This window comes from Diospyros lotus, chromosome 2 (assembly GCF_014633365.1).
Source record: "Diospyros lotus cultivar Yz01 chromosome 2, ASM1463336v1, whole genome shotgun sequence".
Taxonomy (NCBI): domain Eukaryota; kingdom Viridiplantae; phylum Streptophyta; class Magnoliopsida; order Ericales; family Ebenaceae; genus Diospyros; species Diospyros lotus.
Window position 1 is genome coordinate 5,438,897 of NC_068339.1, and position 27,846 is coordinate 5,466,742.

The following is a 27,846-nucleotide window of genomic DNA, read 5'->3' on the forward strand; positions in this document are numbered from 1 at the left end:
AGTGCTAGGCCCCCAATTCCCATTGCCCGGCCCACCTCGCCTCCCTCACGGGCCAAATTTGGCCTATCCCACAAAATGAGCAAGCCTGCATCTCTCGCAAGCCAAATTAGGCCCGTCACAAGAAGGCGGCAAGCCGGCCCAACCCACCTATTTGCCAACTCTACCTTGCAGCCACATAAATTAAATACCAAATAATGAAGATATCTTGACGGTCTCCAGTTTTTCCATGTTGCAATCACTAACATAAGAAGAAATCAGCAATCAAGCACAAGACTTGGTGTTGAACCCGTAAATCCAAGAAACATATTGGCCATTGAGGCCAGTAATTTTCTTTATAAAATACTGGATAATTGGATTGACCACATTATACATATTGGATTGACCACAATATACAAGGAGATGGGAAGGACAACATAATTTCCTCAAAACGTAAATGAATGAGGTGGGGGGAAAATTTAGTCAAGTAATGCCCAATCCGGATATGGACATTCATAAGTCCAATCAGGCCCTGTATATCGAACACAATGCAGCCATAGACCATCCTCATGCCCATCATATCTGTATTTGAAGTAAGCAATTGTCAGCCAAAGCTGAATACAAGGATATCAAGTGCTGCTTTTTTTTTTTTTTTTTAATTATGGATTGGAGGCCAAGGATATCATGTTAAAAGGGTAAGAGCCCACATATAGGAGGAAGAAAAAAATGCAACCAAATGTGTTATGGTGTAAACTGCGAGATTGATGGTACAAATGAATGCAGTTATATCCTCTATTATCTGGGCTTCCCCATGCAATTACTGTTTTACGACTAAGTCAATTTTAAGAGCCATAAACTAAAACTGAAGAAATCTTCTTTTGAAAAAATAATACTCCGCCAATTATTCCCTTGCGAATGCCACAAATATGTATACAGTGAATGTTAAGAATTCCTCTAAATTTTAAAGATTAGATTCCTACTTTATAGGACTAAATTACAACAACCTTAAATACAAATAAATCTAATTAAAAAAAAGATAAGATATAACATCAATATAAATCAAGATAAATCATAAAGGATAAATCAGCCGATAACAAGCTTAGTAGCTCAACAACTCAGCCATTAGCTCAACCCTCCGTCAGCTTGGCAGCTCGATCTTCCATTAGCTCAGCCTCCCATCAGCTCCCAACACTCCCCCTCAAGCTGAGAAATAGATACAAGTCATTCTCAACTTGCCAATTAGTAACTCAAACCCTAGCCTTGCAACATTTTTTTGTGAAAATATCAGTTACTTGATTGGTAGTTGGAATGTAGGATAAGCTGATTCCTCCTTCTTTAATTTCTCTCTTTATAAAACTCCTGTCAATTCTTACATGTTTCATTTGGTCATGTTGAACCGGATTCTTCACAATACTGATAGCAGATTTGCTATCACTATAAACTTTTGTTAGTTGAGATAAGGATATCCCCAACTCTTCCATCATCCTTTCCAGCCAAATAACTTCACATATCCCTTGAGCAATAGCACAAAATTCGACCTCGACACTGCTTCGAGCTACTACGGATTGCTTTTTGCTCCTCCAAGTAATCACATTACCCCATAACTTGGTGCAATAACCTGAAGTTGACTTGTTATCCTCACGTGAACCAACTCAATCAACATCCACAAAACATTCAATTATTCTTTCATTAGTTTTCCAGAACATCAGCCCTTTCCCAACCATTCCCTTGAGGTATCTTAGAACATGAAACACTACATTCATATGTTTTTGAGTTGAAGAATGCATGTATTGACTTATGACACTTACTGCATAGGCTATGTCTGGCCTTATAAGTGACAAATAAATTAGTCTACCAACCAACTTTTGGCACCTTTCTTTTTCAACAGGAGTGTCCTTTTTCTTCGACATTTCAACCCTTTTCTAGAAGAGTATCAGTCGATCTCCATGCTAACATCTCAGTTTCCTTTAACAAATCAAGTGTGTACTTCCTTTGAGAGATGAATAGCCCTTCTTTACTCCGAGCCACCTCCATTCCCAAGAAGTATCTCATGACTCCTAGGTCTTTTACTTCAAATTCAGTTTTTAATTGTTTCTTCAAATTTTCAATTTCCTGTACGTCATCACCTGTCACAATAATATCATCAACATGAATAATTAATATGGTCTTTTTACCTTCTACTGTAGACTTTATAAATAGGGTATGGTTAGCTTGCCCTTGCTTATATTCCAAACGATTGAAAGTCATGCTAAATTTCTTAAACCAAACCCTTGGAGACTACTTTAATCTATATAGGGATTTCTTTAATTTGCACACATTTCCACTGCTAATTTCCTGTTCAAATCCTAAGGGTATTCTCATATATATCTCCTCATCCAAGTCACCATTCAAAAAAGCATTTTTAATAAAATTGAAGTAGAGGCCAATCAAGATTAACAAGAGAAATTAATATCCGAATTGAGTTGAGTTTGGCCGCATGAGCAAAAGTCTCCTCATAGTCAATCTCATATGTTTGAGTAAACTCTTGTGCAACCAATCTTATCTTGTATCTTTCAACACTTTCATCTGCATTATGTTTTATTGTGAAAACCCATCTACAACCAACCACCATTTTATTTAAAGGTAGTTTAACAATCTCTCATGTGTTATTTTTCACCAAGGCACTCATCTCCTCCATAGCTGCAACTTTTCACTTAGGATCACTCATAGCCTCTTGAATATTCCTTGGAATGACAATATTGTCAATACTTCCAACAAATCCCTTGTATTGAGGGGATAACTTAGCGTAAGTCAAGTGATTAGACATAGGATCTTGACACAAGATCTTACCCCTTTCCTTAGAGCAATAGGCATAGCCCAATCCAAATTATCACTACTAGTAGACTCATTCTCAACGTTGTTTTCTGATGGACTAACATCTGGAAGTGATGATTGGTTTTGTTGTCCCTCATGATGGGCCTTTAAACTACTAGAATACACTTGCAGAGGATTTTTAACAGCTAAATATGAAGTTGGAACATGAGGTTCAGTTGTAGTTTCTGGCTGAGAGGATGGCTGAAAAGATGGATTAGGAAAAATAGGAGCAAAGCTTGAAGTAGGGGTGTGCATTTTTTCGGTTCGGTTCGGTTCGGTTAATTATGTGGCTATAAATCGGTTCGGTTATATTTATAAAAAATTTCGGATATTTCGGTTAACCGAAATAATCAAATTCTCCTCCACTGCCCATTGTTTTTTGCTGTCCATGGTTTACCGCCCACGGTTTCACACCCCCCCCCACCCCACAGGCGGTTTATTGCCCACGGTTTCAACCCACCCCCACAGGCCACACACCCACAAACTTTTCTCTCTCCCTCGCGTCCCCCCCCTCCCCCCATGTGACCCCCTGACACTCTCTGCCTAAAAGTCTCTGGTTCCCCCTACCCCCCCCCCCCCAAACTTCTTTCTCCCTCACCCCAAACCTCTTAGCCTCATGAGTCACGATGTTGGACTCCTCTCTCTCTCTCGCGCGCGCGCACGCACGCGCGCGCCCGGGCACCAATCAGTCTGTCGCCCCCTTCCTCCGGCCTCACCACTGGTCCTCGCTTCCCTCCTGCCCGCGCTGCTTCTCAGTTCTCGTTCTCTCTCTCTCTCTTGATCTCTATCTCACTGTCACTGCCTCACCTTCGTCGCCCCCCTCTTGTCGCCTCATGACCGTCGATCCCCTCCCGCCACCTCACGACAGTCTCTCTATCTCATAGCCACATGACAATCGAAGATGAAGGGCCATTTGAGCCTCTGGCCGAGCAAAGGGTCGAACTGAATAAGGGCTAGCCATTCATCTTTGTCTTTGGCGTTTCGTTTCCTTCCTATGCAGAGGCCAACACCGCCCCAGCTGCATCTCTCTCCCTCCGATCATGCTCGCCCATTTGGTAAGTTTTAGTGAAGTTTGATTATACCAGTTATTTCGGTTTCGATTTTTCGGTTAGCATATCCTATTGGTTTGGTTCGGCTCAGTTAGTGGGCTATGATCGGTTCGGTTCGGTTGGTAAAAAAGTTGACGGTTCGGTCAGTTATAACCGAATGCTCTCCCCTAGCTTGAAGGATTTGCCCTTATGCTATCGGAACTTGAAGGCCTAATAGGCGGAGAGGCCATAAATTCTCCCCTTGAGAGCATAAGGGCAGAGGAGCATCAAGGGAAGGAAAGGAAATAGGAGTAGGATCCGAGAGGGATGGAGATGCAGCAACTGAAACTGGTGAGGGGTAAAATGATTGGTCTTCATAGAATGTGACATCTATGGAGACCAAGACTTGTCTTTTGAGAGGGTTATAGCATTTGTAACCTTTTTGGGAGGGGGAGTACCTAATAAAGATACATTTAAGGGCCTTGGGGTCCAACTTTGTACAGTTAAGCTAATTATTGTGAACATACAAAGTGCAATCCAAAATTTTTAGAGGAAGAGAATGTAAGTGGCTAATAGTTGGGTAGAGAGAACAAAGGACAGCAAGAGAGGTCTGAAATTTTATGGTCTTTGAGAGAAATCTATTGATCAAATAAGCAATTGTAAAGACTGCTTCCCCCCAATAGAAATGTGGGACATGGGTGGTGAACATCATAGCGCTAGCCATTTCTAGAAAATGGCTGTTTTTTCTTTTCGCCACACCATTTTGTTGTGGTGTGTATGGACAAGAAGGTCTGATGTAAAATGCCATGCTCAGATAGATAATTAGTAAGGTCATGAGAGAAGTATTCTCGACCATTATCAGTATGAAGAATTTGGATGGAAGTTTGAAACATATTTAAGATGAGCTTGTGAAATTTCTTAAAAATGTTGCAAGCTTCAGATTTTTCCCTCATAAGATACACCCAACATATCCTAGAATGATCATCAATAAAGGTTATAAACCACTTAGAACCAAAAATATTAGGAGTTTTAGATGGTCCCCAAATATCACTATGAACTAAATGGAATGGTTTAGATGGCTTATAGAATTGAATTGGATGAGAAGAACGAGACTGTTTGGCAATGGTACACTATTCACATGAGAAAGTTAGATTTTTATTGATGAAAAAATGCGAATATAAGAATTTAAGATAAGAAAAACTTGGGTGACCTAAATAATTATACCACAACAAAATTTTGACATTGGTTGTGGCTGTCAAAACAACCTTATTTGTAGAAGAAAAAATCATATCCTCTATCAAATAATAAAGCCCATCCTTAGCTTTAGCATTGCCAATCGTCATCCCCAATACTTGGTCTTGAAATAAGCAATATGAAGGAAAGGTCACACAGCAATTCATATCTTGAGTAATCTTATGGACTGACAGTAAATTGCATCTTAAACCAGGAACATGTAAAACTGATTTAAGTTTTAAACCAAAAATACAAACTATTCCATGTTCTTTGCTGGAGAGGTGGTACCATCAATACAGTTGTCACAAGGGGTGTATCATGTCATTGAACAGGCTAAACATGTCATATGGTCGAAAGCACCCGTATCTACTATCCATATATTCTTAGAGAGTTTGCTGGAACTTAAAAGGGTAATGGGGATTATCTTGTAAAATAGTAGCTGCCATAGGAGGACTTGGAGAGGATATACCTTGATTCAGCAGCTTATACAAAGCCTGAATCTGCTCCTCTGATAGGTTAAGGCTAGTACTGTTTCCTGCTTCCTTTGGTGCATCAACTATGTAGGCAGCCCTTCCACTCTCCCTTTTTCCTCTTGGCTTCCAATTAGCTAGTTTCCCATGAATTTTTCAACATGTTTCTTTGGTATGATATGGTCTTTTACAGTGGTCACACCATTGCTTCTCTCGTCTTAGATTCCTTGGTTGACTCTCTTCTTGTTTAAAACTTGCTAAAGCGAAATTTTGATGAGTTAAAGGGGACTCACCTTGCTAATTTAGCATTACCTTTCTTCGGTTTTCCTCCCTCCGAACCTCAACAAAAACTTCTCGAAATGAAGGCAAAGGTTTTGTACCCAAGATTCTGCCTCTTACTTCATCCAAATCATGTTAAAGCGATGTAGGAAATCAAACACCCAATCCTTCTCAATCATCATCTTACTATATTTTGTACCATCCGCAAAACATTCCCAATTAATAGTGTAAAACAGATCCATTTCATGCCAAAATTCAACCAAAACATTAAAATAATCTGTAACATTTAGATTACCTTATCGTGTGGTCCTAATGGCAGATCTAATCTCAAAGTATTGAGATGAATTCTCCAAATCTGAGTACATGTCTTGGATCGAATCCGATATCTCCTTTACAATTTTATAGAATAGGTAAGTTCTTCCTATTCTAGGCTCCATCAAATTAATCAGCCAGGCCATTATGATGGAATTCTTGGCTTCCCAGGTACCATATGTGGCTGTTGTGTTGGGTGGAGGAGTAGAGCATGTTAAGTAACCAGCCTTGCCATTTCCCTTGATAACCAGCATAACTGACTGAAATCATTCCCTAAAGTTACTCACATTCAACTTATGGTGAGTAATCTATATAGGAAGATGATTAATTGAACTACTGGAAAGATTTGTTGCAGAACTCGAAGGCGGAACAAATGAATTGATCAGAGAACTTGTGGCAGAAGCCTCAGTTAGAGTGAGATTAGGTTGAGTATCCGCCATTGATAAAATAGGGTGTAGACAGAAGAAACAAATAAAATTGATTGATGAAGCAAAATGTGGACGAAAAAATAGAAAGAGGTTGCTTTAGGATCGAAAAGCAAGCTTTAATACCATGAAGAAATCTTCTTTTGGAAGAATAATACTCTGTCAATTATTCCTTGAGAATGCCACAGATATATACACAGTGAATCCTAAGAATTCTTCTAAATTTTAGATATTAGATTCCTACTTTGTAGGATTAGATTACAACAACCTTAAATACAAACAAATCTAATAAAAATGAAATATAAGATATAACAATAATATGAATCAAGATAAATCACAAAGGATAAATCAACCAATAACGAGCTTAGTAGCTCGGCAACTCGGCCCTCTATCAGCTCGACAGCTTGGCCTCATCAGCTCCCAACAAAAACAATTATCACAACAGAAAACCACTTTTAACTACCCGAACCTAAATCCATTTTTAACTCTTCTCCTTCTCCACTTACAATGCAGAAACGTGAAAAGCTAAAAATGTTGCTCTTGACCACCAATTGTAGGTTAGCTCAAGCATGACAAGACTTCAAGTTCAACCCCAAAAAACAAAAAAACAAAAACAAAAAAAAAGTAACAGTAACTATTAGCACATCAATTAAAAGTAGTCAAAGCTTCTACTCAAGGAAGCAACAAGAAACTGGTCAGAGACTACTTATAGAAGCAACAGCAATTGCAAGCCTAATCCAAATAGCAATAGGCAAAGTCATACACCTTTCCAAGTCCAACGATCTTTATCCATGGTCAAATCTTTTGTAAGACCATTATCTCTAATGTTTTTTCACCAAGTGTTCTTTTTGATCTTCCTATACCTCTTTTGCTACTGAAGGGCATCTCTAGTGCATGAGACTCCTCATTTTGCTAGGGTTGATGGAGAGTTGTTATTGTACACAATCTTACCCATACTTTGGAAAAATGTTGTTTTCACAACTTGAGTCCAAAGAAGCAAGCTCACCATTGGTACCAAGGCTTGCCCTCACCTTTTCTGCTACTATTGCAACTAATTATTTAAATATGTTTAATCAAGTATGAAAAGAGAAGTTTTTTACCCTTGAGGAGCCAAATTGGGACAGTTCGTACACATAGGATCAATACTAAAAGCTTCCTTTGAATTATCTTCATATCCAGCAGGAGAGGCTTCAACACGAGCAGATGCTAGAGAGTGAGCTGACTTAGCGGCAGCTCTATCCACACCCAAACCTTTAGTGAAACGATCAGTAACAACTTCAGAGAGATAGAGTAGGTCATTGGCTATTGGATGCCCTGTATACTGGAGATGGACACGTATCTACAGAAAGGCGGGAGAGATAGTGAGTTAGTTTTAAATAGGGTACATGGATAGTTTACTAGCATAAAAAGGAAAGGCAAATACCTGCTGTTTGATTATACAAAAGCAAAACATTAAATCATTGATAAGTGAAGAGTATCGTTTAATGATTTCAGATACCAATGAAGAAATAACAGAACCATTTATGAGAATCACAACTACCAGTCAAAATGTGGTGTCAGAAAGAAAACTAAACCAACATAACAGGTGTTCCCATATACAAGAGGAAGAAGATTGGGGACAAAGAAAGTAAATTACGACAAGAAACAAAAGAAAGTAGTAGAGCATTTGCCAATACATTTGTTTGTATGCTAATATATGTATATTTTAGAAAGAACGGGAGACTAATGAAGATAGTGGACAGAGAAAAGGGGTAGACAGGAAGAGAGTTTTCCATTTATTGGGCAGAAGTAAATGTAAGCCCCTATAATCTGTAAATCCTTTTACCTGGTGAGTTCTGCCAGTGATTGGTTTACATAGAACAGTGCTGTGAGTCCCATTGGTTCTAATCCTCATAAATTTTGTACTAGCAGCCTTTCCCTTCAGTGGAACAACAGTGTTTCCAACAGGCTCCACCTGCATACACAGAATGTTGCTTCTCATTTCAGTATGGCCATCTGATGTGCTTCTTAAGCACACATAAAATGTGCAATAAAAATGGAGAAGGGGTTTCAGTCACTCATTATGTCAGCAAGGAGGCAAAGAGAACTAGCTTTACAAGTATCCCAAAAGAACTGCAAGAGAAGGCATTTCTTTTCTCATCATTATAGCTGGTCAGGTGTGCAATGCACAAGAATTACTCAACATGCCAAGTTCTGTTATATACAATGCAACATTTTATCTTGATTTAATAGATTCCAAACATGCGAATTGTAGAACAATAATGGTCTGAGAAATATACTATTATGCCCATAATAATGAAGGAAATAACCATGACAATTGGAAGAAAAAAAAATAGGTGACTTTTAACAGAAATGTTAATGGTCCAATTATTATGTTCTTCCCAGAGCTCAATTTTTTAATCTAATTTAGCATTCCCCTACTAAATAAATTGCACAAATTGGAAGTTCACTCATGTAATGTGTACCATTGAAAGAATTAAAAGAAGCTAGATAATGAAAACCTGATGACTCATGGGATCCAAAACCTATCAGCAGAAGTCTATAACACTAAACCCTAAACACTCATTGGTAACACTATGGGTGGAGCAATATTCATTCACAAGATCAATATTCTCAATAGAAATATTTACCTCCACAGTGCTCCTCCCTTCTCTAGCATTGTAGTTTACATTGGCATTCACAACTACCTGCAAAGAATGAACCAGACGTCAAACAAAAATTATATGATTTTAATAAACAGAATAATTGTATGACCAACATTAAATGCATCACCCAAGATTCAAATTCACAATACCTCTTCCTCGGGAAATATCCCTATGACCTTTGCAACATACAGTTTCTGGACCATCCCAGCTTCAATCTGGAAAAAGAACAACCTAGTTAATACACCCCCGATCTTCAATTTGAGTTAATAATACTGCCTGAAAAAGAAAAAAAAAGAAGAAGAAGAAGAACCTAAATCTGGCTGAAAATTAAAATAGGCCATGATCAACCAAAAAGCCACCAGGTTTTGCCAAAAAAGAGGCATAAACAGGATGAAAAATCTAAATCTGGTTATATGTACTCAACTGCATAATAATTCGTTGATTTTTTTTCGCAAATACTACTCAACTGTATATACTTCTTTACAACAGCATGAAGCATGTAGGAGCACAAACCCTTACATTAGACAGTATTTATATGAAATTGATATTGAGAAGGCTCCATTATGACATTTTGGCTATAAAAGCTGACATTATTTATGAAGATGATCCTTTCAAGATAAGACCACAAGCCTTCATCATACATAATCAGCAAGATTCATTCGTTTATTATAAGAGAACCAAAGTACATCTGTCCATAGATATAATGGGCGTTCTAATTATTGTGAAGAGCGGGGGGGGGGGGGGGAAGCTGAGCCAGATAGAAGACAAGGAAGATTAACCAGCAACTTGTATGAGTAGAATTGCTGGTACATGTGGCACTATTTGTCATTTTCCAAGTGCAACAATGGCTAGAGATACTATCATCATTGTGGAATTGCTGCTGCTAGAAGTGATGGCTTTGGTAATACTGTTGCCAATAGCAAATAGATGAGGCTTTTGACTCTGTACACCTGATACATTTACAGAAAAAAAACTCTGTACACCTGATAGAAATAGCTATAATTCATGATTGAATGAGGTAAGCTCCAGATGTATCCTTTTAGGCAACCACATACCAAATCAACGAATCATGTAGATGAAACCAGACATACATCAAGACCATTTGATGTAATCATGTGTCCTTCAAAAACCAGATGTAACAGCAACAGCCAGAAATATGTATATATACACATATAACAATACAGAAGTGACTATAAATTGAACCAATTTTGCTAGCTTGAGCAAAACAAGATGCATGTATGGCTCGTAAAAAGAAGTAAAGCAACATACCAATATGCATTGAATACCATTCTCCATTATGTTAACAAAAACTTTTGACTAGAACTTTTGCCATTGCTAACATTTACTTTAGGCATGTTAGCGTAAGCATAAGGCTTACCTGCTGCCTAAATTGGTCAGCCTTAGAAGCACTTCTGGCCAAGATAAGCAGTCCAGAGACCAAGCGGTCCAGTCGATGAATAGCTGACAAATTAGTGTCAGGGAAGTAATAATGCAATGTTTTACATTGAAGAACCAAAAAAATAAAAGTAAAAGGAAGCCGAGTAAATTGTGTGGAAAAAGGAATAACAAATAATATTGTTATAGAATTGGAAATTACAAATAAATGATATAATGAAGAACCAGTATGGGGAGAGAGAGAGAGAGAGAGCAAAGATACGCAAACAAAATCACACAAATGAAAAAATATTATTCTATTTCGTTTTTCAAAAACAAGAGGCAAGCAAACAAAATGCTATGCATGCAATGGAAGGGAAATCTGATAGTTTTCTCATCATGCCCATGTATAGACAAATAATATAAAAGATAAATATAAACATATTATAGTTAAAACTCTATAAAAAACTAAAACTTTCATTGCTACCATTTCCTTCACCTCTACATGTGAAGGACCCTGTATTCCCCAAAATATGATACCATGCAAGTATGAAAGCTGCTGAAAAATAGGCAGGATACGGAATAAAGAAGCCAACCCATGTTCAGCCTGAAGAATGCCAACCACCGTATTTTTACGATACTGACCGCATGGATGCACCTAAAATCACAATAGAATATCATGAATGCACAAAAAACTCAAAACTATCAAAGTGTACTTAGTTTGTCAGGTGGAAGAAACACTTATCAATATGCCCATTTCATGTCAAAATTTCACAGTGAAGAAGGGGACAATCGCAGATCTTTCAGTAGTGCAGCTTAGTGTAAGCAAAGTTACTAGTTTAAAAAAAATCTCAAAATAATTGAACATCTGTCAATAAGAATCTGACACACATTTGCAAGTGAATCCCTAAACATTTCTCCACCATTTCAACCAAGAAATGGCAAAGCTGGTAGGCTATTCACTCTCATGTGTGTGCATAAATTTCAACAACATATCCAGCCTTTATCCCACTATGTGGGGTCGGCTACATGAATTCTAGACTTCCATGTATTTCTATCTTTTGTCATACAGGTGTGCATAAATTTCATTGACCAAAAAACAACCAATGACAAATCAAGAACAATTGATAAATACCAATAAGAAGAGAACACATTACCAGTCTGGAAAGGTTTTATGGCCAGATAAAGGATTCTAGTTTATAGTGATAACCAGACAAGTATCACTGTCACATACAAAAGCAAAACATAAAACATGGTGTTCACCCCAAATAAGATGCCATTACTTTCTGAATCTCAGTCTAAATATTCTACTAAATAAATGTAAAGCATTTGAATCCACAAAAAATATAGGGGGAGGAGGAGGGAATAAGGCACAAATATAGTAAGCATTTTTCTCCCCATGGGAGACAGAGCAAGAAAGAATGGTTACAAAAGGATCAATTTTGTAATGAAGTCCCATCCAAGTAAGTGCAAGTGATCTTACATAAGTAGGCATAGATATGTTAATATGTTATTTAAGTAGAGCATAGATACAGCCAAAGAATCAATGGATAATCATCCTCAAGAATTTTTGCTTACCGGGACCGTTGCAGGTTTACAAACAGTCAATACTTCTGGTTCTTGCTGCAGAATTGAAACTTCCCATGCCCTTACTGGTGGTTCGTGCCTACAACCTTTTCTGTGTTATTTACTAGCTTTGCAGCTTCATAACGCAGTCCTTTTGCAGGAGCAAAGAGAGAAATTTTGATGAAATGGGAACAAATTGAACAAAATTTAAAAATCACCAAATGATGGAATAAACAGGTCAAGGAATATGCAACGAACAGGGAGCTGGGTGCAACAAACCTGTGTAAGAAGTGGCTTATCTTCTGTGATGGCTGAACTATGTATGAAACTGGCACCACCTCCCCATCCACTTGTATCCGTCCAGATTTAACAGCAGAAACCTAAATTGCATAAAATATAGCCTGTAAACTCAGCCTCTAGTAAAACAAGGAATTTGAAATATTAACAGTTGCACATCTATATACAAAGCGAGCACAGTAACGCCCAATTCAGTCTGTCCATTCTGAAGTAACTTAAAGCGTCCATTTTAACAAATCTCAAATAAATCTCTAGCAGAACCAAGAACAATAACTGAGATTACGAGACGTGCTTAATAATACAGAGACAAAATCGGAAATCCTTGAGCATTTTAAAGTAACAAAGAATAGGAAAAATACGTAGTAATCATATGGCCGGCCTTTGAATTCTTCAGCAAAGAGATCGACAATGGTCTTCCCCGCCCAGCGATTCTTCACCTGCGCGTCATCATTAGGGTTTTTTCCAGTGAGCAAAACAAGCCGGCTATGTAAACGAAGGAGGGAAACAGAGGATAGGCTATATATACATGGCAGATGAACTCGAAGTAGTAGGGTTTCACGTAGCGAACACCTGCAGAATGATTCAACCAGAATGAGTCACGAGAAAGTGACATCGCGGGAAAGAAACAAATGCAGAGAAGGCAGAGAGACAGCGCTTTTCAAATTTCTTCAACGGTTACCGTCGCGGAAAATGTAATCTCGGCGCTCCGGCGGGTTCGCGGGCGTTTGCCATACAATCTCCATCTCCGTCTCGTCCTCCCGCCTCTTCCGCTTCTGGCTCATTTGGTTGGAAATGTTATGGTTAGGGTTTCGGAGTTAATTTAGCGCCATTACTAATATTTAAATTCCGGAAATTATATTTTAATTCTTAAATTTAATGTGAAAAAAATTCACTCACTCTTGAATTTGAACCAACCGAAATAATATTTAAGCTTAAATTCTAGAATTAAAATTCTAATCAAATTGATGGAAATTGTAGGAAATAAATTACAACTCTTGTTTACTTATTTTCTTCCCAAAAATATTAATTAATATTTTAAAAAAAAATCGTTTGACAGATTAGTTGCTAGCAATTAGCAAGCAAAGTTTAGATCACTATGTCACTATCCTTATAAATTTAGAGTTAATTTGATTATTATATTTTAAAAAGTATCAAATAAATTGTTATATGCTTAAATTCAAGACCATGTTAGACATTATAATCGATGTCTTTTTAGTATTACTAATGTTGTTTTAATTTTATTAATAATGACAACTCTATTTTTAATCAAATAACTTCACATAATACATATGATTTTTTATATTTTCAAAATAAAATAGTTTATTTCACTCTTTTCAAAATACATTAATTAATTTGGTGATTAAATTTTAGTAATTTATTTAATACTTCACCCTATAATATATAAGAGATTGACTATTTTTAAATTGAACTGCACTTATTTTTTACAGTTTGAATTATAACATATTTTAAATATCTTTAATAACTTTTTATTCTTATACACTTTATTAAGTAGCATTTAAAATATTATATAATCCAAATTATGAAAAATAAGTGTAATTTGAATTAAAAATAATTTTATTCAATAATATATAGTACATGTTGTGTTGGCCAACTTGTGGAGCATTTTTAACTGGAAGTGAGATTATTTTTCAGGATTAACTAAGTTATGGATATAGCGAAATAATTTTTTCAAAAGATTACAGATCTCAAAAGATCTGATTTCAAGAGATTTGATTTTCAGATTTTATTCATTTAAAATCGCGAAGAATAAGTTAAACTTATCTCTTGTATGTTTGCCTATAAATTTAGAAAAGTATTCGATATGTTCATTGAATAATGTAGTCTTTCTAATATCATGCTCTCTATAAATAAGAGAACTCTTTTTTAGGTGTAAAATACTCAAAATTCTATATTTATTATATTTTTATTTATTTTGTATTCTACACTCATCTAAAAAACTGTCTTAAAGTATTAAAGAGTCCATCCGAGAGGTTACTGACACCCCTACCCAATTTCTTTTTTACAAGTCACTTGCAAATTTTGATCAAGACATTCTCTCGCTATTAAAAAATATATATTATTATTATATTCAAATAATAATATTATTTAAATAAAAATACCCATAAATATGACATAAGAAACAAATTTTAAAATTATATTACCAAACGATGAAATTATTGACATACGAACTTTGAAACGAGACATCCATTCAACTTGCATAATTAATGAATTAATTGCTCAAACATGCCTATGTCTAGCTTGGATTGGAGTCGTAGTTGAAAAGTTCATAATTCCAAAAATTAATAATATTAATTTCTTAAAAATTTACGGACTATCTTCTTGATATTTTTCAATTCATAGTATAAATGTTAAAAATTGAATTTTGTGTTTTTTAATTGGATATCTAATAACAAATTTGAAGTTACAAATTTAAAAATATTTCAATAAACAGAATATCTTAATTTGACTAGAAAATGGGTTAACTTTCTCACTTGACCCGTTAATCACTTTTTCAAAGAACATGGTGGGTTTTGACCAAATGCGCGCACACCCACCCACCATTCAAACAATTTGGAGTTTAGGGTCTGAAATTACTCCTAAAATAATATTATTATATATGAAGATTTAGATAATATTTATATATGGTTTTTAAATTGAATGTCCTCCTAAAAAAATGTTTCTATTTTGAGTATAAATATTATTATATGATTGATTATGAATATTGAGTATGGGTGAATATTATAGGTAGAATGAAATTTGATAAGTGGCATGTATCTTTTGGATAAGAAGTAGTCACTCTATTTTGTCTATGAGTAGTATTTGTTAACGAAGACATGTGCTAAAAAATATATATATATAAAAGTATTTTAGATAAAAATATTTTTTATTATATTTGTTAAATTTATCTTACTATCATTAAAAAATAAGTTCACGTGACTTCTTATACAAGATTGTCTAAATAAATTTGTCTCTCCACTTCTCAAATAAATACATTTTAAACCTTATAGATAAGAAAAAAAAATTACCCATATGCCCTCAAATACATTCCAAAAAATTTAATAAACAATATGATAAAAATTTTAGAATGTTTTTTTTTTTTTTATCTTAACCATTTTATATATTGGTTATGAAAGTATTGCAACCTCATATTTTCATTTTAAAACATCACATAAATGAGGTTGCAATCTAATTTATGTAATCATGCAAGGCATTTGCTTACAAACAAATCAACTTTATTTCCTTTCCTTCTAATTTATATTTTTAGGTAGTGCTCGTTAAAATGAGTAAGATAAAATTGAAATGCTTTTCAAAATAAGATATAAAATTATTAAGATAAGATTGAAAAGTATTCTAAAATTTTTATCAAAGTATTTGTTAAATTTTTTAGAATGCACTAAATGAAATATGTGTCATTTTCTCTTACTTATAAGGTTCAAGAAATGATTATCTAGAGATAGAAGAGATAAACATATTTGAAAAATATCAAATAAGAAGTTACGTAATTTTTTTTTTAAAATCATCAAAAAAGTTTAACAAACACATTAAAAATGATAAAAACTTAAAATATTTTTTATTTTTTATTTATATCTTAATTAACAAATATTAACTATCGTGATCGCCAATTTCAACCCCGCTAGGGAGGGTGATGGAAGAAGAAAACTTTCTGTTGCGAAAAATCTCTTGAAAACAGAAAGGGTTAGTGTAATAGAACGAATCAAAATATAGATCAAAACAAGAACGTAAAGTAAACAAATACAAACTCCATGTTTTAACCGTTCAAGGCTCAGATCTGAAAGACCAGTTATCACTCTTGGTAACACCAACGAATAGGAACCACAAAGCCACAAACGAAACTCTAAAATCGTAAGCCTAGAAAAGCCCCAACACGTCTCGACCAAACCAGCAAGGTAAACCGTCTCTCGCTCAAACGATCACAGCCATACACACTGTAGGTAGATCGATCACAAAGACAGCAAGATCAAGGCTCAAAGCAAGGAGAATCACATTACCCGAAAGGAAGAACCCAGATTTGAATAAATAAGATGCTTCCAACGACATCAAAGAGACCGCCTTCCTCACAAAAGGAAAGGCGGCTGAATCCATGAAAGGGAACAGCATCCACAGAAGACAAGAGAGCCTTCATCGCTATCGGATAATCAAGGATCGAAGCGATGAATCAATAGACCACGAAAATAGAAACACGAGAGAGAGAGAGAGAGAGAACTAGGGTTTGGCTGAATAGAGGATAAGATAAAGACGTCGAAAGAAGAGCCAAGGGCTCTTTTATATGAGGGCTAAAAATGGGCTAAGCTTGAGTGGGCTTCACCCCATTTGAGCAAATGGGCTGAGGCCCATTTTTTCTCTAAAATGGGGAATGGGCTTGTGGGCCGACTTCTAAAATGGACTGTCAAAAGAGTACGGTAACGGTCTTGAGTCCTTCAATTCTGGACTGAAACCTATGAAGACACACCTAAAAAATCATCATTGCCTTGAATCTTATTAGGGAACAACAAAACAACACTTTCATCGATGAATTCTATGTTCTGCAATCACGTGCAGAGGAAATAATAATTTTAGCTTTATGATTGTGTTAGTATTTTTCTGACAACTAAGGTGACTTTGAATTGAAAAAACCGAAAGAAAAGTATTGTTGCCTTCTCACAAAACTGCCCTATAAATTCCAACAGCCACTTTTAACTGGGAAAAAAAATCATTATCCTTATTCTAAGAAAAAAAAGCTTAGGATATATTTACTGGTGTAAGTAAAGTTTTTTAAGTTGGGACGCCACGTCGTTGATATCATTAAGTGCTTAAAATAGTAAGTGTGTGCTTAAAAATAATAATAACGAAAAAGACTTTGATTTACATACGTGAAAATGAAATTTTGTTGGTACTATTTCTTCAATAAAAGTTGCAACTATTGAATTGAAAGCGAGGGAGAGAGGGAAAGGAAAGGAAAAGTCGTGTTTCAACTTTCTTCGGGGGATCCATCGCTAGAAAACATAAATATATATATGGTCTTATAAAGCGGCCGTGCCCCAGCATCCATGGATCGATCCATGCACCTTTTCATACTAATTGTCGTCGTCGCGGCCGTCTTCATGCTTCCACAATGTAGTGCTGCATGCGGTCGATCGAGTCATTGAAAAAGTGGGTGATTTTTGGGATCCAATTGGACACAGAAAAAGGTCTTCGTCGGGGAAGGGAAAACGCGCGCCCTTTGGCTTCGGATGCAATGAATGGTCCTGCTTCAATATGATGGGCATCTCCTTTGCCAGTTGAATTTCGATGACATTGACAGCTAGCTGCTCTGCTCTGCAAGTTGAGATGAGGAAAGGAAAGAGATTGTCGTCTAGATCGATTATCCAACTATATAGATTTAAATCATCCATCCATGTTATTAGTTGTCTGTATATGTCGACATAAATGAGCTAACGTATGTCGAGAGGATAAGATTTGATTTCGAAACCCAATAATTCACTCTATTAACATGTTGAGAAATTTAATTCTATTTTATTTTATTTCTCAGATTTCTTTGACTGTATTTTTTTATTATTGGGTAACATAGTCAAATTTTGATTTTCACACACACACACACACATATATATATATATATGGATCTATCTATATACACCCAGTTTACTTAATGATATTTTCCTTAAATTATATCTTTATCATGTATTCAATTGGTGGAGATAAATTCTATTTTAATTTTAAAATTTAGTAAAAATTATATACTACTATATGTTTAGGTAGTGTTTGTTAATCAAAATGTAAATAAAAAAAAAAAGTAAAATACAGAAAGTATTGCAGACTTTTGTTTTTTTTAATGTGTTTGTTAAACTTATCCAGTAACTTTTGAAAAAGAAGCCACATGACTTTTTATTTGATATTTTTTAGATATATTTATCTCTCCCTGTCTAAATAAACATATCTTAAATCTTACAGATAAGAAAAAATGATGCATACGTCCTTCAATATATTTCAAAAAATTTAACAAACAATTTGATAAAAAATTTTGAAATATTTTTCAACTTTGTCTTAACAATTTCATATTTTGGTCCAAAAATCATTTCAACCTTATATTGATACAAGTTTATCTTACTCATTTTAACAAACGCTATCTTAATAGTTAAACATATAATTAACTAAAATGTGATAACACCAATAACATACAATTCTTTAGGCTGACTCCAGCGCAGCTCCTTATTTTGTTCTCTACTATATTATAAATAATTCACTCCATATTCTGATTTTGTCTCAAAAACTGTGTGTGCTCCAATTACACTCTCTATTCTACTCTCTATTCAACTCCTTATTTTTTTTATTTATTAATAAACTTCAATTCTATTTATTTTACTTTACTTAAAATCGATTTTCTTTTATGCCACATCTATAACTTCTCTTCTCTGAAACTAATGGTCGGCACATCTACAACTCACGTTTTTTGATCGATTTCGTCTTTTAACACTTTTAGTCGGGGCTCTTTTGACGTGTTGTGGAGAGAAATGGCGAGAATGGGTTGGTTGATTTTGTTCATCAACTCTGGTGACAATTTTGGCTTTCACCAAAATTTTGGTAAGTAATTTTGACAATGGGGAGCAACGTTAGAGATAAAGTTTTCCATTTATCTTGCTATATTTTAGCTTGACAAGCAATTTGACTTGATCCTTGGAGTCAGCCTTAGTGGGTTGAATTTTAGGGAGCTCGAGTTGCTTCGCTAACTTGGGAAGGGAAAGAGACCGTTACCTAGAAGTATATTTTAATGGCACTGTTACATCAATAGCACTCACTGATCATTAATTAACCAAGGTCAAAGACAACACGCTCTTAGAAGCCACTTAATCCAAATATATATATATATATAATAATTCGTTATATATGACAAGCTACGTAACCATATTTTTTGATGATTTCATATACTAATTTATTATTGTTTATTAAAGCACTCAAAACACAACTCATGCATTTGTTTAATTGGTATTATATATTGTAGAAGTTTTAATAAAATCGCAAATAGTATGTAAAATACCTAGATCGTAGTTGAATAATCGAAATTGAGTTGTCTAACGACTTATGCAGAAAAAAATTATAAAAACTTTCTTATTTGTCCACCCCTTGATCGTCCAAAATTTAAATGGTGAATCAAAAATAATATACGAGCGATTAGAAGTTGTATATGATTCATTGGGTTGTATGCTTATTTATAGGTATCGCATAGATATAGATAAACATACTTCTTTAGAAATTTAATTTCAATTTCAATCACTTATACCATCATATTGTTAAAATTTAAATATGAATAAATTTAAATTCTAAATATTTATCTTTATCATTAGAGAACTTATAACAATGTAACTCCAATTCTAACATATATGATACGTGTATATTTACAGTATTGTTTAGTATAAATCATACATATTTACAGTACTGTCAATGTGAATAAATCTTGCAACCAATGCAGCACATATACACCGCCGGCCCTGAAATTTTAAGGGTCTTAAATTATATGTAGGCCCTTTATATTTAAAAATAAAATTACATAAATTTGTTTATTATATAAAAATATTAAAAGTTACCACAATAATAATTTAAAATTCACAATATTTCACTTTAAATTTACTCTTATAGTATTTTTAAATAAAAAATCAACAAATATTTTTGGTAGACATAATAAATCAATTTAAATACGAGAATCACTACAATATCAAATTCAAATGTAATTGGGGAACAATAGAACTTGGTTAGATTTGATATTTGAATTGAAATCTGTAAAACAAATTAACAGAAGAATGCAATCGTAAAAAATAAAAGAAATTAATTACACTTTCCAAAATTTTTCATCGCCCACAAAACAATCTTAGACCCACCACTACCAAAAATTTTAAGAACTTAGTGTGTACTTATTTCCTCATTAAAAATAATTTTTGATGTTTCCCTTTTTAATTGTAAAATTTAAAATTAGAAGAAAGAAAAATCAATCAGAATTTTTAAGTTCAAATAATGAACTAAAAAGCAGTATATACCTAAATAGAATAGTGATTTTTCGTTAACGATAACTGGCGAGCAACGACAATTAGTTGGCTAGAAATGATGAAGAGGGAGAGTATATGAGAGGAAGATAAAGGTAACGAAGGTTGGACTTTGCATATTTGAGAATTTGGTAAAGGGAAAGAGGTACGTCATCTACTATCACTATTTTTTATTTTTTTATTAAAATATTTTGTTGTTAAATAAAAAATAAATAATTTATAAAATAATATTAATAATTATTTGATTGATAAAAATAAAATAATTTAAGATTATTAAAACTAATAAAATAATTTAAATTATGATAAGTATTAATAATTTAAATATTAATTTATAAATCTCTCTAAAATTATAAAAAAAAAAATAAAAGTAGTTGGATGAATGGGGGCAGACAGCCTATGTCCAAAGGCGACCCTGCACATATAAGAAGCTGGCGTATACGTCATGTCATCTTCTATTTGTTAATTAATACCTTCTATATATTCTGTAAATAGTAATAAAATTAATAATGATGGAATGAAACGAAATTTAGCTTTTCCGGACAATATTAATTAGTGTATATTCTATAATCCTAATATTGTAGCAGAATTAGACAGTCACTTCTTTATTTTTATACGAATTAATTAATATTTAATTTATTTATTTACTCGTAGACATTTGCTCACCGAGTCTCAGCGTTGAACACAATAAGGATTGCCCACCTTTCCACACATATAGATATTAAAATACAACTGCCTATCCATTCAAATTTTTGTAGCTTTACTTTGCCCCCCCCCCCCCCCCCCCCCCCCACTTTGTGGCGTTGACAAATGCTAAAATGAATAGAGCCTCTGCTTACAGGGATATGGAGCTATATATATGAGCAAGGCCGCTCCTGTTGCAGATATGCATAGCCATGCTCTGATCACATCATTTAATTAATCAGCTCTCGTCTACTTGGTCCCCGTCTCTTTGTGGGGTTTGCTGCTTTGGCGTTTGCACTTCTTCAATATTAATTGTTCTTGATGTAGCCTTATGGTTTGTTTCTCTTCTTCTTCTTCTTCTTCTCCTTCTTCTTCTTCTTCATCTTCCTAGCAAACCTAATTGAGGGCCTGTCTGTTTATACTTCTGATTTCATGTAGTATATCTTTGATTTCACGTACGTTGTTTTATTTCCAGATCAATCAGTTTTCTGAAACAGTTTCAAATTTATCAGCTCACAAGATGTACTGTTTTCAGGTTATTTCATTCCAAAACTAGACAGTCATGCTATAAAAGCGTCTCAAATAAGAAGAACAAAGGGCAAAGTTTTATTTTTCTTTTTCTTTTAATTTTCTCAATTTCTTGTTTCTTTCCTCATAAACTTTGCAAATATTTAAGATGAATGATGTGAAGCTGAAGGTGATTAAAAAGAATGTGTTCCTCAACATATGGCTCCTTTGCCGATCGAAGCCTTCAAGCAAGCGGTATCTTCATGTTGCCCCAAAGGGCTGCTTCTCAGTCTATGTAGGCAAAGAGAAGCAACGGTTTGTGGTAAAAACCGAGCATGCCAATCATCCACTCTTCAGGATGCTGCTCGAGGACGCAGCAACCGAATACGGGCACGGCTGCGAGGGCCCGCTCTTTCTGCCATGTGAAGTGCATCTCTTCTACAAGGTGTTAGCAGAGATTGACAGCCAAGAGATTATGGTTCCCAGCTGTGGCTTTGTGTATGGAAAGTTCCGTCCTTTCAGCCCATCTCGCCGGCAGGGTGGCGGCGACATGGCTGAGGGAAATTATGGTTCTTACGACGTTCTAGTTCCATCGCCACTGTTGAAGATGAATCACTTCTAAATGTGAATAGGATCGAATGGGCAAGTTTGCACGTTGCCATACAAAAAAACTGTGCGTGTACAAAGAGAATAAGATATATATCCAGTTCATAATTAACTTGTTTTAGCACTGCAATATGACTCTTATAGGGCAGCTTATGTTAGATTGTTTAGCCTTGTAGAATGAGGATGAAGTCTTGGAATAAACTTAAATGTTTAGGACAAAATACATGAAATAGGAACTAAAGAGTTGTCTAATTGAGTGAGTGTATATATACATATATATGTGTGTGGTGAGTGTTTTGATATGCATATATGTGTGTTTATAAGGAGCACATGCATGTGAAAAATCTATTTATAAATACTCAAATAGGTGGTCATGAATTGTAGAGTGGAGAGATAACGTGATCTTGATGAATAATAAAGTATGTTTTTAGTTCTTCATCTCTATGTAATTCTTTGAGATCTCTTACCTTCTAGCAAGTTTACATAATTGCTCATCATATACTTTCAGTAAGGTAATTCTTATGGCTATTCCTTTTTGTTGGTATGTACGTAGTTTGCTTTTCCTTGCTTGTCATGTCTAGCTACAGGTTTGTGTTCTTCATTTCGTCATCTATCGTTATATGAGTATCTCTCTCGGGCCAACATTATCTCTCTCTAGTTTGTTGGCCTATCTTATAAATATATTTTATTAACAGAAAAAAGAAAAAGAACAAAGTAACATTATAGAAGATTCGATCCTTCTCAAAAAAAAAAAAAAGACAATTCGACCTTAGGGTACTTGTTCTTTGATCATTGGCTCTTTTGATCTTGATTTTCTGAAGGAGAAAAATCGTTAATTAATTATTGGCCCATGTGAAGAAAAGGTGTATGTTTTCCAAAGTTTGTAAAAAAGAAAACCTGTATAGATGACTGATTGCAAGTGTGAAGTCTTCAAGTTGGGTGAAGACTACCCCTCAAAAAGGTGTGATCCTTCTAAGACAAACTCCACACGTAATAAGTTTGTAAAAACAGAAACCTTCCATGAGAGACACTGAAGTGTCTCCAACAATCAACTACTTTGTGAATTATTGAAAAGCTAGAAACTGAAGCGAAGCCAGCATGGTAGGGGTGGATAGTCTAGTTGGGAACAAGCATGGGAGTTGCTATATATGTTGGTTAGAGACTGTAAGGAGAATTTGAAGAACTACATTCTAACTGTTGGTTGGAGAGCAGAAATTAAAAGGTTTTAGAACAGAATTTTTCTTCTACGTTCATTCATGAGGTTCACGCATTTTATACAAAAAGCATGCTTACAGAGTAGTTAAGGAGGACCATACCTACCCCCGGCCATTCATCACTCATTTTCAACTAGAACTCCTTAATTTTTGCTGCTTGCACAGAAATAGCTTTTTGAAAGCTCTCACTAATAAACTATATAGTGACACTCTAGGTGATATTACATCTATGGTAATATCTTATGTAATATCTTGGCACATAGAATGGAGAACTAATACTTTTGAAAGCTTAGTCTAAGAACTGGGAGAGTCTCCAATTAGGAGAGACCCTTCAAAAATAGGCGTATGCCGCAGCGAGCGCACGGTATTCTTTAGTAAAAGGCGAAAGAATAGTTGGCTCTGCTCTCACCGCGCGGCCGCGTGACCTGCTAAAGAGACGGGCAGTGCTTCAAATAGCCTTCGCTCTCTCAACAGCGTTGCAAGCAAGCGATGTGAGAGGCCGCGCATCAACCCATCTAAAGTCTTAACTCATCCTCGCATCATTGCAAGCAAAGCAACAAATACAGTATGCGTGTATGTATGTGCGGAGTTAACCCAGTTACCAAAGTTGATGATGCCTTTCAATATTCAAAGTGGAACCGCTCAAATCATATGGATAATGTTGGGACCAGCAAAGGCTCGCCCACCTCTTAACACTTAGAACCCATATAGAATTTGAAATGACTATTCAAAAAAATGAAAGCACAGATGTACATAGACATAAATAGTAATGGAAGTAAAAAATAAAATAAACACAACAAAATTTATCATGGTTCATTCTCTAAATTTGGGTTATGTCTGCGTTTGACTTCCGACGAAAAAAGCTCACTGCACTAGTAAAAAAAAAATGGTTTACACCTTCACTGTATAAACAATAATTCTCACTATACATTCACTAGTTTTCTAACAAAACTTGTTCAAAGATTACATACAAATCAAAAAGTAACCTATGAAACCAGAAAAGAAAATGAAGAACATGCACAAACAAGAAAAAAACCCTAGAAGACAAAAATGACTCGGCTTAACCTCTTGCTTCTCTTTTCTTTCCTTGCACAAATCTCGAGGAATCAGTGAAAATAAATAAGTAGAAGCAACAGTGAAGATATGACCTGGGAATTAATGAGATTAACGGCCTATAGAGCAGCAGACTAAATGACAAGATGGTATGAGAGAAATCAACGAGCTGTTAAACGACGAGGAGAGTTGTCGTTTGGCCCTCCAACCTCATGGGCTCCAAAACGCCTCGTTTTGGAGCAACCATCGAGTAATTGCCAGGTGGCCCTCCTCCCTTTATCTGAATGGCATCGTTTATAAAGATGAAGTTTTACCATATTTTAACAATCTCCACCTAAAAGCTTCAGCACCTCAAGGTCATTTTTCCAACATTGTGCAGCATGCTTAAATTCTCGCCATCATCACTCTTATTGGTTGTTCCTTCAACCAACTTCGACATACAACAAGTCCAAACAATGTTTGAACTTAGTTGTTGTCACTACCTTTGTTCCCATATTAGTTATATTGTCTTCGGTAGGGACTTTTTGAATTTTCACAATACCATTTGCCACCTGATCTCTTATATAGTTGTATCTAACATCCACATGCTTAATTCTTTCATGATACACTAGGTTCTTGCACATGTGGATAGCACTCTGCCTATTTGAAAACACCACAACTCTACTTTGTAGCAGATGAATTTCCTTTAGTAGACATTGAAGCCAAATGGCTTCTTTAAATGCATCTGTTACCACCACATATTCTGCCTTAATGAAAGACAATGCAACCAGAGGCTGCAACAGTGACTTCCAATTGATGCAATTACCTCCTAAGGAAAAGAAGAATGCAATAGTAGATTTCCTTAAATCTCTATCCCCTGCAAAATCAGAATCTATAAAACCCACAAAATCAAGTACATCACATATTTTCTTATAATTCAAACCAACATTTATGGAACCATTAATATATCTTAACAAATATTTTAAAGCATCCCAATGAGTTTTTCAAGAATTAGACATGAATCTATTAAGTAAAGAAATTGAATATGCAGAGTCTGGTTTGATACTAATCATTGAGTACATGATAGTTCCAATTAAATTACATACGGGATGTTTTCTATATTAAGAATTTTAGAATCAGATGAAGGACACTGTAACTTAGAAAGAATAAAATAGCCAGCTAAGGGAACATTCATTGATTTGCAATCTGACATGCCAAATTTTTGTATAGTTTTCAACAAATAATCATGTTGATGTACCTTTAAACAAAACTTACTCTTATCTCTCTCAATCACCATTCCCAAAATTTTCTTAGTAGGTCCTATGTCTTTCATGTCAAAATTAGTATTTAACAATTATTTTAATTCACATATTTTAGACTTAGACTTATTAATCAGTAAAATGTCATCTACATACAGAAGCAAATAAACGGAAATATCAAAGAGCATGAAGTAAAAATAGTTATCATATTTGCTTCTAATAAAACCAATCCCAATAGCAAAATTATTAAATTTTTTATACCATTGTCGTGGAGATTGTTTTAATCTATACAAAAATTTTTTAAGTAAGCAGACATATTCAAGATGAAGATTATCAATATAACCAGCTGGTTGATCCATATATATAAGCTCATCAAGATCACCATGTAAGAAGGTAATTTTGGCATCTAATTGTTCCAATTCTAAGTCAAAATGCACAACTATAGCAAGTATCATACGAATAGCTTTAAACTTAACAATAGGTGAAAATATTTTAGCGTAATCTATACATTCCATTTGAGTAAAACCCTTAACTACTAATCTAGTTTTGTATCTTATAGGATCAGAGGGATACATGCCTTCTTTGAGCTTGTATAACCATTTACATTTTACCAATATCTATTTTTTAGGATTTGGAACCAATTTCCATGTATTATTTGCCATCAGAAAAGCCATCTCTTCATCCATTACTTGCTGCCATTAGGTGCAGCCATGAGAGCTAACAGTCTCCTCATAACAAGATGACTCTCTACTCCTCATCTCCGTATATACCTGCAACTAAGGCACAATAAACTAATTAATTTAAATAAGCATATCTAGCAAGGGGTCTTACAGTCCTTATGCTTCTATCTTGGGCTAACTGATAGTCCCTTAAGTCTTGTTGAGGAGAATTATGTTGCTCCACCTCAGCCTTAGGGACATCAATTTGCTCATCATGATCACTTTCGTGATCAAATGTTGGATCAACGTCTGGGTTAGGAACATGAGAGGCGGGAGCAGTTGGCAAGTTATCAACCTTTGTTGGTTACTCCACCTCAATTTGGATACCACCTGTTATAACAAAGTCATATGCGGTACTAGGATTGGGATCCACTTCCAGGTTTACTAATTTGTATGGGAAAATAGTTTCATTGAATATGACATCCCTACTTATAATTATTTTAACTCCACTTAAATTTATATCCCACAACCTATAGCCCTTAATTAGTTCCATCATGGTAACCCACAAACACACATTTTATAGACCTTGGATCTAATTTTCCCACAGATTGATGTGCATAGGCTTCACACCCAAATACTTTGAGATAATTTAGGTTCAATTTCCTTCATGTTCACTTCTCTTTAGGACACCTAAGGTTTAAAACTGTAGAAAGGTTTCGATTAATTAAGTGAGCTACAATAGAGAGGGCTTCCCCCAAAAAAGATTTAGGCATACCAGTTATAAACAGTAGGCACCTTACCAGATTTAGGCATACCAGTTATAAACAGTAGGCACCTTACCTTCTTTAACAATGTTCTATTCATTCTCTCAACCACCTCATTTTGTTGGAGTATGTTCCTTACTATTTTATGCCTAAGTATATATCATGTAAGTTACAAAACTCATCAAACTCTCTATTATAAAACTTTAATCCATTGTCAATTCTTAAGATTTTAATCTTCTTGTCAGTTTGGTTTTCTACTAAGGCTTTTCAAATTTTAAATTTCTCTAAGGTCTCATCCTTAGTTCTAAGTAGAAACACCCAAACTTTTCTTCTAGAATCATCAATAATGGATAACAAATACATGTTACCACTAAGAGTAGACATTTGTGAGGGACCCCACAAATCTGCATGCAAGTATTCTAGGTATGCCTTCACCAGGTGAGTTCCTTTATGCAAGTTCAACCTATGTTGCTTGCCTAGAATACAAGGTTCATAGAGATCCAAGGAGTCTGCAGACATTGGACCAAGGTAACCTTGGTTTGACAGTGCCTGTAACCCTTTTTGGCTCATATGACCAAGTCTTAAGTGCTAGAAATCTGTCTTATCAAATTTAACCATACAAGCAAAAGAAAC

At 34.9% G+C, this 27,846-nt stretch overlaps 2 protein-coding genes and 1 non-coding gene across 4 annotated transcripts; 1 reads left to right on the plus strand and 2 right to left on the minus strand.

Annotated features, from left to right (window-relative positions):
• Positions 1 to 293: 293 nt before the first annotated feature.
• On the minus strand, positions 294 to 13,264 carry LOC127795721 (RNA pseudouridine synthase 7). Its single transcript, XM_052327582.1, has 12 exons — positions 13,138 to 13,264; positions 12,985 to 13,028; positions 12,818 to 12,895; positions 12,441 to 12,541; positions 12,174 to 12,261; positions 11,175 to 11,253; positions 10,600 to 10,682; positions 9,371 to 9,436; positions 9,207 to 9,263; positions 8,402 to 8,530; positions 7,677 to 7,915; positions 294 to 558 (listed from the first exon to the last, which is right to left on the minus strand). Exons 1-12 carry the CDS (start codon positions 13,238 to 13,240, stop codon positions 456 to 458), a joined length of 1,170 nt encoding a protein of 389 aa, XP_052183542.1. The 5' UTR covers positions 13,241 to 13,264; the 3' UTR covers positions 294 to 455.
• Positions 13,265 to 21,301: 8,037 nt separating this feature from the next.
• On the plus strand, positions 21,302 to 22,397 carry LOC127795722 (auxin-responsive protein SAUR71-like). 2 transcript variants are annotated; one of them, XM_052327585.1, is made up of 2 exons: positions 21,302 to 21,627; positions 21,708 to 22,397. In XM_052327585.1, exon 2 carries the CDS (start codon positions 21,849 to 21,851, stop codon positions 22,299 to 22,301), a length of 453 nt encoding a protein of 150 aa, XP_052183545.1. In that variant the 5' UTR covers positions 21,302 to 21,627; positions 21,708 to 21,848; the 3' UTR covers positions 22,302 to 22,397. The 2 variants fall into 2 exon arrangements, with proteins under 2 accessions (XP_052183545.1, XP_052183543.1); XM_052327583.1 differs by having other exon boundaries at positions 21,302 to 21,506.
• A 1,410-nt stretch (positions 22,398 to 23,807) lies between these two features.
• On the minus strand, positions 23,808 to 23,918 carry LOC127796097 (U5 spliceosomal RNA). The gene has a single exon (XR_008021928.1). It is a non-coding gene; the product is annotated as a U5 spliceosomal RNA (small nuclear RNA).
• Positions 23,919 to 27,846: the final 3,928 nt, after the last annotated feature.